Genomic DNA, 13,867 nt, shown 5'->3' with positions numbered 1-13,867 from the left:
GGATTTCAAATTACTAATCAATCAACAAATTAAAACTCTGATCACGATTGATTAAAATCTGATTCACCTTTCGTAGACTTTTACTTGTGGAGTAGATGTGATATCTTGTACGTTTATATATATATATATATATATATATATATAATTAAAAATTATGCCATTTGCATACCTTTGGAATGTCAAAATAAAAATAAATTATTGGATTAGAAAACATCATTATCATCATAAAATAATAATAATTTTAAAAAGTAGAAGAATGAGGGGTAAATATGTATTTAGAGAAGGAAACATATTCATTAATTGTACTAATTAACAAAAACAATCTTTTGAATGTCCCCTTCATGACACCAGATGGTTGACCGTAACGAAAATGGCCAAGATTCTACGGTTAACTATATTAAATATGATCAAATATTTTTTTTGGGGTAAATATATTTATATTTCAATTCGTATGCATTCTATATTTATTTAGTTTAATATCAATTATACGTAAAACCAATAAAACATTGTACCAACAATTTTTTCAATAGTATATTTACAACTTATTTCTAATTTATCTAACTCAAATTACATTATTACTCTTCACAAAATTTATATAATTATAATATATTATTTTATTATAAATAAAAATAAAGTTGTACATCGGTAGGTGGGTGTGGCCTCTAAAATGCCAACTACGACAGAGAAGAGGAAAGCTGGTCGTATATGAAACATCGGGGAAATTGAATTGAATTACGTACACATAGAACTCTCTAGATTCATTCCCTTTTCTTCACCTTCGCGATCCGAATTTGTTGTTGCCTGTAATCTAGGGTTCCTCAATTCTCTCGTCGCAGATACCTATATACGGATTTTTGTTGAATTTTGATTTTTATTTTGTTGTCGTGTCTACTGGTCTCCCCATTTCCGTCTGATACGAGGTGAGTTCGATTACTTCATTCTCCAGGATTTCAATGCCGAGATTTTGTATTCGTGGAATCGATGTCCCAATCTTGAGATTGTATTTTCTTGTTTGCGGTTTAGATAATGACGATTCCAGATTCATCGGGGTGTCATTACATGATGGAGAATGGATCTATAGAGTTGACATGCAAGCCCGAGGAAGAGAGGAGGGTTGTGCAGGAATTGACCGCCAAAGCCGAGGCTAATTTGCGCGAGGGAAATTTGTATTATGTCGTATCGAGACGGTAAATTCTTTTGTTTGTTACTTATTATAGGCAACTAAGTTGTTGTAGTCTACTTCAAATGATTCGTGTCATTAAAAAGAAACAAGAGATTTTAATCATGTGTTTGTTTTGCCTCGTGAATGATAATTTTTATGCCTTTATACAGGTGGTTCACGGCCTGGCAGAAGTATACCGGGCTCATGGTCGACACTTATCCATTTGACAATTGTTCTATCGAATCTGTATCTGTAGCATCATCAAATACAGAAGATAGACCTGGACCAATTGACAATAGTGACATTGTTGTAAATGGAAGGGACGCTAAAGACGATGATCCAGAACTTCGAAAATGCCTTGAAGAAGGGCGTGATTATGACCTAGTTCCTCAAGAAATCTGGGATAAGCTGTTGAAGTGGTAATCGTTTGGACTGTAAATGCAAATCCATTTTAATTTCATATATTTCAAACATAATGCCCTGCTGTATCCCCGAGAAAGGTTCAATTATGTAGAGACCATCTTAAGAGACATTAATTTTGATGTTTATTGTAATCTTCATTCTCATCAAGAGAAACTAATAAGAACCTGAAGAAGCACTTGCAGATGATAGCCTACTGCATGCTGTGATTTGAAGGATTTTAGTAACTTGAGTTGATTGATTCTATTTTCGTATTTTTTCGTGTTTCAACTTTTGCATACTGGTCCTACTTTGGTAAAGGGTCATCCTTTGTGTTGTGGGAGAGGGCAGTGTGCTTTTTACTTATCTCCACTTGTTCTGTTTGATGAATCTCTGTTATTTCTTGCACTCTTAGGTACAAAGGGGGACCACCATTGCCGCGACAGATGATTTCTGTTGGGGATCAGCAGAAGCACTTCAGTGTGGAGGTATTCCCGCTGTGCCTCAAGTTAACTGACTCCAGAGATCAGAGTGAAGTAGTTTTAAAGCTAAGTAAAAAGGTACTATCTCAAGTGTGCTTTAGGGCTTTCTTTGTATTTACATGGGTGTGGTTGATGCACACAAAGAAATAGTATTTCATTAGATATATCTTAGCTAACTTAGCTGTTTAGATCGAACAAAACAGCACAATCTTTTTTTTTTCTTCATGAACTTTGTAAAAACAGGCTATTGTTATACCAATTTCTGGAATCTTGGCCTATGATGGGGCTAATTCCAATTTTTTCATGCAGGTTGTTGTTCTAGAATTTGTCATCCTTATGTATAGTAAATCTACGGAACTTTTTCCCCAGTAGAATATGAATTTGCACGATCGTTTGAGGTTTACTTGACTTTAGACAAGGTGAAGCCTACATATTTATTGCCCTTCCCCATGTGGATAACCAAGAACGTGATGGGATTCTTTTCTTGTTTCTTGACAATTAGTTTACGGAGGCTTGACATAATGAGAATTATCATTAATGTTGTCCCAGGAAGAAACCCTTGAGCAAAGTTTTTTGGCCAATTTAATATAGATTACGTCTCACTTTTTGTGTATCTGAAATAAATCCTTTTTGTCCTGATATCTGAGCCACATCTTATATATTTTTATATCAGGCTTCCGTACGTGAACTCTACGAGAAAGTTTGTCGACTTAAAGGTTTAGACACAGAAAAGGTTTGTTGAAGCAGTAACAGAAGTCTGGTATCTACGTTGTTGTGATGGTGTAAAGATCTTTGTTCTTATTTTTTCTTAAAAGTGCAGGTATATATCTGGGACTGCTTCAATAAGCAGAAGCAAACCATATTAATTTCCTCAAATCAAACCCTGGAGGAGTCTAATTTGCAGATGGATCAAGACGTAAGCCCATGATACAATGTTAATATTGGAGAATAATTATACTTTCTGTTCCTTACTGTCAGTTTATTAGTTTATGTAATGCATGTAACTCCTTATGTGAACTTAGACTTCTATTTTGTTTCTGATAGCTGATGAGGTTCAATTGTGGTGAGCTGAAGGAAATCTTATTGGTCTAAGTCAGAAAACAAACCAATCTAAGACCAAGTTTTCAAATTGAAACTTTCTTCTGAAATAATTTGTGTTTTAAGAAATACTTGGATGTACTAAAACACAGTGGAGGTATAGGTTTGTAGGGTAAAAATGCTTTTGTATTGCTAGTAAATTTCATTGGAGTCGACTTATATGTTTTATACGTTCTGTCAGTTCGTCTAACATGGGATGAAACGACCAAGAATAAAATACTCCAAGAAGTAGCTGATTATTTTGATTGTTGCTTTAATCCTAGTAAAGCCGTTTAGAAATAATGCAAATGCCAGGCACGGGATTCTGGAATGGACTGTATTACATCAAAACTATGTCTTCATTTGTTTATTCAATTGAAAGAAGTAGTGAATTTTTTTTGTTTTGCATCTAGAAAATTTCTTTTAGTATCAATGTTTGTTGTCTTTCATTTGTTCTTTTATTTGTTTTCTCTTAGTTTTCTTACATATCTAATTGACGGTAAAGAAAAATATAATTTGAGTAGATGTGTTACCCATTTTATTGTTCCAAAAGACCCCTATATGTATGATTTTCATTCAAGCAGTAGTTGTGAAGTTGTGAAAAAGCCACAAACCTACAAAACCCACATGTTTGGAAAAGTTGGGAATATCAGTTTTATACATTCTTCAATCCCTACAATATTCATGGTACAAGTATATGAACACTCATTTTATTTTACTGTAACTGTGTGGCATCGACTAGGTTAATATATATAAGCCTTTCTCGCTGGCCTCTGATGCAATCTCTGACCTCGTGTAGATTCTTCTTGAGGTGCCAATTGATGAATTTGGCATGGATTCAACTGGGAATGGCTTGGCCCTGGTTCCCGTTGAACCTAGAAGATCGCCTATTTCAATTGCCGGTGGCCCAACTATGACCAATGGGTATTCAAGTAGTTATAGCTCCGACATATATCAAAGAAGTAATTTTACATCCTTATATGGAGATATGGAGGATGGACATGAAAATTTGAAGCCAGCACGCAGAGGAGATACAGGAGGTTTGGCAGGATTGCAAAATTTGGGGAACACTTGCTTCATGAATAGTTCAATTCAGTGTTTAGCTCATACACAGCACCTCGTTGAGTACTTCTTGCAAGATTACAGTGATGAAATCAACAGGCAAAACCCTTTAGGGATGCATGTAACTGCTGTCCTATGTTGTGCAAGGTTTTGTTTACTGCATATTTTTTGCAGGTGTCCTAACCTCTTGTATTTTCTCTGCAGGGAGAGCTTGCACTTTCATTTGGTGAGTTGTTAAGGAAACTCTGGTCCTCTGGGCGAACCCCTGTTGCACCTCGTGCATTTAAGGGGAAACTTGCTCGTTTTGCTCCTCAGTTTAGTGGGTATAACCAGCATGATTCACAGGTAAGGAGGATTGCAACTTCGTGGAATTTTGGGCAAGAAATTGTAGTGGTGTCTGTATTTGTATTACATCTTTTTTCCTTTTTTTCATACGTCAGAGGATTATTGATGTGAGTATGGTACACTTTTTGATATATGCAGACAATTTTGTAGCAAGTTACTTGATTATGATCATATCTGTTCTTTTGATATATTCACTTAGTTGATTGATTCTTGATATATTGCTACGGTTTGTAGTTTCTACTGACTGATCTGATGTGATTCTTAGTTTTTTGAAATCATTAGTTTTCTATCATACTTGAGGCAATTAGCAATAATAGGATTATGTGTTTTTTGTTAGGATAGGCAGCTTATTAGATTTTTTGCTTGTGTTTCCTTACCTTATCTTCTCTTCCTATCTTATCATTTTATTATCTTTAGTTTCCTTGATTTCCTCCATGATTGTTAGGAGGTTGTTAGTTGTTGAGGTTGTTCCTAGTTTTGTGCTAGTTTTTAGTTTCTATCTATTCTCAAATGTACTATAAATGCTTAGTGTTGGTGATCAATAAAATACACGATTTTTATTCTCTTAAGATTACATGGTATCAGAGCATGGTCGCTAATCGCTCATGGCCGCCAACAACGGAATAAATTTTGGCTCGTTTGGGCTAACCTCTGACTCAGAGGCAACCTCTGGAATCTCTACCTCATCATCTCCTCACGACATGACATCTACCTCGATACAAATCACTGTCCATCGTTTAAACGGGCAGAACTTCTTGGAGTGGTCACAGTCCGTAAAACTCGCCATTGATGGGCGTGGAAAACTGGGGTATTTGACAGGAGAGGCAGAGAAGCCGGCCGAAATAGAACCAACATACAAAACATGGAGATCCGAAAATTCTCTTGTGATGGCCTGGCTTCTCAACTCCATGGACATCTCAATCGCGAGACCACACATGTTCATGAAGACTGCGAAAGATGTGTGGGACTCGGTAAAAGAAACATACTCAGACTCCGAAAATTCATCTCAAATATTCGAGTTGAAGACAAAGCTCTGGAATCTGAAACAAGGTGATCGTGAGGTAACCATTTACTACAATGAGATGGCGGCTTTGTGGCAGGAACTGGATCAACACTACGATGATGTCTGGGCCAGCAAGGATGATTATGCGAGACAAAAGAAGAGGGAGGAGAATGATCGGGTTTACATGTTTTTGGCTGGAATGAATCAAAATCTCGATGAAGTGAAAGGCCGAATACTTGGAAGAAAACCACTTCCGTCAATCCGAGAAGTTTTCTCTGAAATTCGCCAAGAAGAGAGCAGGAAGAAGGTAATGCATACTCATACCGAGAACAATATTGGCCCGATAAGTGATAACTCAGCCTTGGTATCTCGAGACTCGGACTCACCTCCGAATACTGATAAGAAGAAGAAGCCCTGGTGTGACCACTGCCAGAAGGCCTGGCATACTCGAGACAATTGCTGGAAGCTTCACGGAAAGCCACCTGGTTGGAAGAAAAGGTCTGAGAAGGCGCTACAAACCGTGACTGATGTTTCTCAAGGGCCTCCAATCACCTCTGGACAGTTTCCATTCACTCAGGACCAAGTAGACCAACTTGTTAGGTTACTCCGAACCCCAAATCCAATCCCATCCTCTACAAACTGCTCCGTAGCACAAATTGGTAAACGTCCCATTGTTTCTCTCATAGGTTCTAAGGCCGAATGTACCTGGATCATAGATTCAGGTGCAACTGATCATATGACTGGTTCGTCTTCTTTTTTCTCCACTTACAAACCGTGTGCAGGTAATAGAAGAGTTAGGATAGCTGATGGTTCCTTCAACCCGATTGCAGGAGTCGGAGACATCAAACTCTCACAATCTATTACCCTTTCAAATGTCCTCCATGTTCCTAAATTGTCTTGTAACCTTATATCTGTTAGCAAGCTAACTCAAGACCTTAATTGTCAAGCTAACTTTTCAAACTCTCTTTGTGTTTTTCAGGAGGTGGACTCGGGGAAGATGATTGGCAATGCTAGGGAATATGGTGGACTCTACTTCCTTGATGGGAAAATCGACGCTTGTAACGTTGCTCAAGCATTCTCTGGTTTGAAGACTACCTCTATTAATCTGAATAATGAAGTCTATTTATGGCATTGTCGTTTAGGACACCCTAGTTTCTTTTATATGCAAAAGTTGTTCCCAAAGTTGTTTCTGAATAAAAATCCTTCATTGTTTAAATGTGAAAATTGTGCTCTAGCTAAGCATCATAGATCTGTGTATCAACCAAAACCTTATCAACCTAGTAGACCCTTCTCACTAATACATAGTGATGTTTGGGGTCCTTCTAGTGTTATGGGTCTTCTCAGAAAAAAATGGTTTGTCACTTTCATAGATGATCACTCACGTGCTTGTTGGGTTTTTTTGTTGAAAGACAAATCTGAAGTTGAACAAATTTTTAAATATTTTCACAACATGATTGTCAATCAATTTCAAACGAATATCCAAATGATCAGAAATGACAATGGAGGGGAATACTTTAAAGAGACCTTAGGAAAATATTTTAAAGAGCATGGTATTCTTCAACAGAGCTCCTGCACTGATACTCCACAACAGAATGGTGTGGCTGAGAGAAAAAATAGGCACATATTAGAAGTCACCAGAGCTCTTATGTTCTCTAATCATGTCCCGAAATATTTGTGGAGCGAAGCCATTCTAACAGCAGTCTATTTAATAAATAGATTGCCATCTAAAGCCCTCAATTTTAAAACACCTCTGGATATTCTCAAAGGTTTTTTTCCAAACTCGAAATTGTTCTCACCTTCTCTACCTCTCCGGATGTTTGGATGTACTGTTTTTGTGAGAAACCTTGATCGAAACATGAGTAAATTAGATCCTAGGGCTAAAAAATGTGTGTTTGTTGGCTATGGTTCCACTCAAAAGGGTACAAATGTTTTGATCCAACTTCAAAAAAAATGTATGTATCTTTTGATGTCTCCTTTTTTGAAGAAACACCGTTTTTTGGGCCTCATCTTCAGGGGGAGATAAGGACTAGTGAAGATGATTGTTTGTTACCTAGTGAAGCTGATTTGTTGTCACCTCTTTCGGTTTCTAACAAAAAAAGTGATAAACCTATCCTTGGATTACATGAGGACTCGGTTGCTATACCGACAAGCCCTCAAATTGTGGGAAACATTGATGACATAAATGTGGACTACTCAAAAATTTTGCAGAATAATGAATCTAGTCCCACTACCCCAAATATTCCTCAATCTTCACCAATTGATAAAGGTAGTACTCAAAGAGGAAAATTCTATGAACAAGTCTACCAGCGAAGGGCTTCACATCAAGAGGGGAGAGACATCATAGCTCAACTTGACCATGAGTCCAACTCAGAGCCATCTCCTGAAGGTAAGTTCCCTACCCCTCTGGATCTCCCAATTGCTCTACGAAAAGAAAGAAGATCATGTGCCAAATACCCTATATCAAACTTTGTCTCCTATTCTAGATTGTCTCCACAATTCTCAATATTTTCAGGTAATGTCTCCTCTGTTCATATTCCAAGAAATATTCAAGAAGCCTTAGAGAGTCCTGAGTGGAAGAAAGCTGTACACGAGGAACTTGGTGCCCTTGAGAAAAATCAGACTTGGGTTCTTGAGAAGCTACCTGTGGGGAAGTCTACTGTTGGGTGTAAATGGGTGTTTACACCGAAATTTAATGCAGAGGGGATACTTGAAAGATACAAGGCACGCCTTGTGGCCAAGGGCTTCACTCAAACATACGGCATCGATTATTCAGAGACCTTTGCGCCTGTTGCGATGATGAACACTGTCCAAGTGCTGCTGTCCATTGCGGTAAACTTGGACTGGCCTCTTCAACAGCTCGACGTGAAAAACGCCTTCCTAAATGGAGTGTTAGAGGAAGAAGTATTCATGGATCCTCCTCCCGGATTTGAAGATACATGTGGTAAGAAAGTTTGTAGGTTGAAGAAGGCCCTATACGGTCTCAAGCAGTCTCCAAGAGCCTGGTTTGGAAGATTTACCCAATTTGTGTTGAAACAAGGTTATGTGCAGGGGCAATCCGATCATACTATGTTCACAAAGTTCTCGGGATCAAAAGTCTCGGTTTTGATTGTCTATGTGGATGACATTATTCTCACAGGTGATGATGTTGAGGAGATGAGCTCGTTGAAGGAAAAACTATCAAGGGAATTCGAGATCAAAGATCTAGGTGGGCTTCGGTATTTTCTAGCTATGGAGTTTGCTCGGTCAAGCAAGGGGCTGGCTGTTTCTCAGCGCAAATACATAATGGATTTGCTAAAAGAGACAGGCATGAGTGACTGTAAACCCGCTGAGACACCAATAGATGCAAATAAAAAACTCGGGGAGACCACAACTCAGAATGCCACAGATGTGTATCAGTATCAGAGACTCGTAGGTAAATTGATTTACCTATCTCACACTCGACCAGACATAGCATTCGCTGTGAGCCTAGTGAGTCAATTTATGCACGCTCCCTCTAGAGACCATCTTGAAGCCGTTAACAGAATCCTAAGGTACCTAAAGGGGTGTCCAGGAAAGGGCTTATGTTTCAAGAAGAATGAGAGCAAGAAGTTGGAAGTCTATACAGATGCTGATTGGGCTGGGTCCATTTCTGACAGAAAATCAACTTCGGGCTACTGTACTTTCCTGTGGGGGAACCTTGTCACATGGAGAAGTAAGAAACAGAATGTTGTAGCGCGTAGCAGTGCCGAGGCCGAGTTTAGAGCTATGGCTAATGGGATATGTGAGGCTATTTGGGTTCAAAGAGTGTTAAAGGACCTGAGAATTGAGACTACTCTTCCAATTAGACTGTATTGTGACAATAAGGCAGCAATTAGCATAGCTCATAATCCAGTTCAGCACGATCGGACTAAACACATTGAAGTGGATCGACACTTCATAAAACAAAAGTTAGATAATGGGCTGTTTTGTACTCCATATGTCCTATCAACCGAGCAAGCTGCTGATATCTTCACCAAGGGATTATTTAAACCAATGTTTGAAAATTGTATAAGCAAGTTGGGCATGATAGACATTTATGCTCCAACTTGAGGGGGAGTGTTAGGATAGGCAGCTTATTAGATTTTTTGCTTGTGTTTCCTTACCTTATCTTCTCTTCCTATCTTATCATTTTATTATCTTTAGTTTCCTTGATTTCCTCCATGATTGTTAGGAGGTTGTTAGTTGTTGAGGTTGTTCCTAGTTTTGTGCTAGTTTTTAGTTTCTATCTATTCTCAAATGTACTATAAATGCTTAGTGTTGGTGATCAATAAAATACACGATTTTTATTCTCTTAAGATTACATTTTTTACCATCGTTTTTAGTTTTATCAAATGATTTTTAGCACAGTTGAGGTGGAGTTGTCGTATAAAAATTTGTCTGAGGAAATGAGCAAGCCTTTTCTCGTCAGTGTGATAATTCACTCTGTTTTTCATGGCAATTTATTTATTTTTTAATCAGGAACTACTTGCATTTTTGCTTGATGGGCTCCATGAAGATTTGAATCGTGTTAAACAGAAACCTTATATTGAAACGAAGGATTTTGACGGTCGGCCAGATAAGGAAGTTGCTGATGAATTTTGGAGGTATCACAAGGCCAGAAATGATTCAGTTATAGTAGATATTTGCCAGGTGAATAATCTTGTCCCGTAGGTGCAGTTAAAGCATGAATAATTTTTAGATTCGCTTTTCTAGATTTTTAAAACCAAAGAAATTGGATGGTGATACTGAGATCAATGTCCATCTGTGTATTTCTATCAGAAATTTTACTCTTTTCCGCAGTTGTCTGTGGTGATTGTTTTTTCCTTAGCATGTGTTATCATTCTTGTAACGAACAGATGCAGGATGACCTTGATAGAACCAGTCTCAGGGTCGGTTTTCTAAGTATTTTCTGGAAGATTTCTTGTAATGAAGATTGACTAGACTAAGGAGACTACTAATAATAAATTTTTAAATTATTTTAGGTTACTTAGGACTCAAATTGAAGTCAAATAATTGTGCGGATTTTAAATTAAGAATCCTGTCATTTGTTGCTGCGAAATGAAAGTGACCTCCGATTCTCTTTACACTGCTTGGTAAAAATAGATAAAAAAAAATTGAATGCACAATGATATTTGGGTACTGTGCTAGCGTGAAAATAATCTTTAAAGGACTTTTTCCTATGAAACAAAAGAAGATCTACTGATTTTTTTCTACTTTGTCATCTCGAGTCTCTGAATTTGCATCACCTTGTTATTTCAGTATATTTTGGTTCTATGAAGCTAAAATTTAAACACTTTGTTCTTCTGCTGGTCTTTACTTCCATATTGTGTTTATTTAATTTACACTCTTGCATAGCTAGAAATAGAATGACATTAGCAAGATTTCAATCTGTCAATCTGCAAGAGATATTATATAGATTGCTTGTTTAGTAGATAAGTTAGCTTAAATTGCGTTGCTGTCCTAAGCTAAATTCTCTCTTTATACCGTTGTCATGGATCTACATTCTCTAAGCTCAAAGCTTGATCAAGCTCAAATTGTACTCTTGGGATGTATTAGACTAGTTTACAATTCCTGTATTCATATAAATTTGTTTAGTAGATAAGTTAGCTTAAATTGCGTTGCTGTCCTAAGCTAAATTCTCTCTTTATACCGTTGTCATGGATCTACATTCTCTAAGCTCAAAGCTTGATCAAGCTCAAATTGTACTCTTGGGATGTATTAGACTAGTTTACAATTCCTGTATTCATATAAATTTTTTAGTGTACAGTACCAAGATTCGGCATTGTTCACCTCAATGAATTTTTCCTCGAAAATAGTATGATCACAGTTTGGAAATTCGGTCATATGATAATTCTGTTTTTGTTTTGCTTTCTGAAAGAAAATTCTTTAGAATTTTAAATTTTTTATATTTGCTGAATATTTTCTTCTATAACATCTGTCTCATTGTCTGGGAAATTTTCAGGGTCAATACAAATCGACATTGGTTTGCCCAGCTTGTGACAAAATATCCATAACATTTGATCCCTTTATGTACTTGTCCTTGCCTCTTCCTTCAACAGTTACTCGGTCAATGACAACAACAGTATTTTATGGTGATGGAAGTGGCCTTCCTATGCCATTCACAGTTACTGTTTTAAAGCAAGGATGCTGCAAAGATCTTATCCAGGCTTTGGCTGTGGCATGCTGCCTACGCAGTGATGAATACTTGCTCCTTGCTGAGGTAGTTTTTTCCGCATTCCTTTCCTGCTAATGAGCGGATGATGAGCATAGGTCTTTCACTCCCGCTGTTTATTTGAAACCAACTTTTGATGTATAGGTCTATGAACATCGCATTTATCGTTATTTGGAAAATCCGTCCGAACCATTGGCTGATATAAAAGACGAAGAATATATAGTTGCCTACAGACTCCTCAAAACAGATGCAGATTTAACCAGACTAGAGATATGTCATCGATACCAGGGATCGTAAGTTACTCATCTTGGTTGTGGAGCTGTTAATTTGTATGATTATGTTGTCATTAGTCATTAGCAGGAAAATTGTTCAATTCATTCAGAGTCAAGATTATAAGCTACTCTTCTCGAATTATGGATTCTCTTGTATGCATTTGGTTGTCAAATGATTTTCTATTTTCTGCATTTGTTGATTTAAAACACTTTTCTCTTCAGTGAGAGGAAGCCGTTCCTTACTCCGTTAGTTACTGTCTTGGAAGACCCACAATATGGGTCTGATATTGATCTTGCTGTTGAGAAAATGCTTGCCCCTCTAAGAAGGACAGCATTTTTCACTTCAGCGACTCAGAGTGGCGAAGAAAATGGTTCTGCTTTGACAACAATGGAAGAGCAAATGAAAAGTTGTGACCGATTGGAACATACTATCAATTCAACAGATGGCATAGAGCCGGAGGGTATGTCCAGCAGGGAGCTGTCATTCTGTCTTTGCATCACAGATGATAAGGGATATGGGTGCAGGCCAATAATGAAGGATTCACCCCTAAGACCTGCTCGTTTGATAAAAGTCATATTGGACTGGACCGCAAAAGAGCAGGACTTGTATGCTGCTAGCTATTTGAAGGACCTTCCTGTGGTTCACAAGTCTGGGGTTCTTGCAAAGAAAACCAAGCAAGAAGCCATCTCTCTCTTTTCATGCTTGGATGCATTTTTGAAAGAGGAACCTCTGGGCCCCGATGATATGTGGTATGATAGACTCTAACTGTATGGTTACTACGAACTTGCCTGCACTGTCTTAACTACTGATCTTCTTACCTTGTATCATTTATTAAATGATGTGATATATAGGTACTGTCCTCGATGCAAGGAACATAGACAAGCAAGTAAAAAGTTGGATTTGTGGAGGTTGCCTGATGTGCTTGTTTTTCACTTGAAAAGGTTCTCGTACAGCCGATGGCAGAAAAATAAACTTGACACATTTGTCAATTTCCCCATTCAAAATCTTGATTTGAGCAGATACATTAAGAGTAATCATGCGTCTGAAGGTTCACATGTATATGAGCTGTATGCTATCAGCAACCACTATGGGGGCCTTGGTGGTGGACACTACTCTGCTTATTGCAAGGTAGTCACAGAATCCGGAATACCACCCCCCCCCCCCCCCCAGATCCTAAATTCAATGCCCTTGTATTATCATTAATTTTCATAAGACACTTTGGTTGAGAGTAAGAGTATGACTTAGGTCTTTAAGTTGCCAGCCTTGTTTTATTCCAATTTCAGGCCTCTTGTTTTGTTGCATATCACATATTTTTATCATGTTCTTGCAGTTAATTGACGACAAAAGTTGGTATCATTTTGATGATGCTCATGTTTCGGCTGTGAGCGAGTCTGAAATCAAGACATCTGCAGCTTATGTGTTGTTCTACCAAAGGGTTAAACCTAAATCAAATGGTGCAGTGGGAGAGCCATCAGAAGGTCAAAGGGCATTTTAATTTTGCCTGAATTAGTTTGGTGTTGGTTAAAGCTGTGCCCATTGGGATTTTGACAATGGAGCATGGCGTTTTTGTTGTTGAGGGTCAGAGCTGTTGAAGCAACCATGAAAAGTTCCCTGAAAGGTGGCAACATAGTATAGGAGCAGCATCGGTGAAAGTCATGTAAGCTAGGAAAGAGATCATATTGTTATGTCATTGATAATCTAAAGTACATAATTGGATGACCAGAGGCGTATCTTTTGGCAATTTAATTTAATGGAACCTATGGCATTTCAAAGTTTTAGGGCTGTCCTACTTTGCCAGTATTATTTTATGCAAATCATGTAATGAGGGCAGAGAGTTGCATTTTCAGTTAATGGGCTCATTGTAATCTTTTCTAATGGCGATCAAAATGTGTTAC

At 37.8% G+C, this 13,867-nt stretch overlaps 1 protein-coding gene across 1 annotated transcript; it reads left to right on the top strand.

Moving 5' to 3' along the window:
* The first annotated feature begins 661 nt into the window (after positions 1 to 661).
* Positions 662 to 13,750, top strand: LOC140832150 (ubiquitin carboxyl-terminal hydrolase 9-like). The gene is made up of 14 exons (XM_073195999.1): positions 662 to 920; positions 1,024 to 1,187; positions 1,333 to 1,581; positions 1,977 to 2,121; positions 2,717 to 2,776; positions 2,864 to 2,959; positions 3,920 to 4,303; positions 4,387 to 4,527; positions 10,007 to 10,177; positions 11,490 to 11,747; positions 11,844 to 11,992; positions 12,194 to 12,721; positions 12,824 to 13,100; positions 13,303 to 13,750. Exons 2-14 carry the CDS (start codon positions 1,027 to 1,029, stop codon positions 13,465 to 13,467), a joined length of 2,784 nt encoding a protein of 927 aa, XP_073052100.1. The 5' UTR covers positions 662 to 920; positions 1,024 to 1,026; the 3' UTR covers positions 13,468 to 13,750.
* Positions 13,751 to 13,867: the final 117 nt, after the last annotated feature.

Source organism: Primulina eburnea, chromosome 5, assembly GCF_022965805.1.
Source record: "Primulina eburnea isolate SZY01 chromosome 5, ASM2296580v1, whole genome shotgun sequence".
NCBI lineage: Eukaryota > Viridiplantae > Streptophyta > Magnoliopsida > Lamiales > Gesneriaceae > Primulina > Primulina eburnea.
The sequence above is the reverse complement of the archived record's forward strand: the minus strand, read 5'-3'. Positions and strand labels throughout refer to the sequence as shown.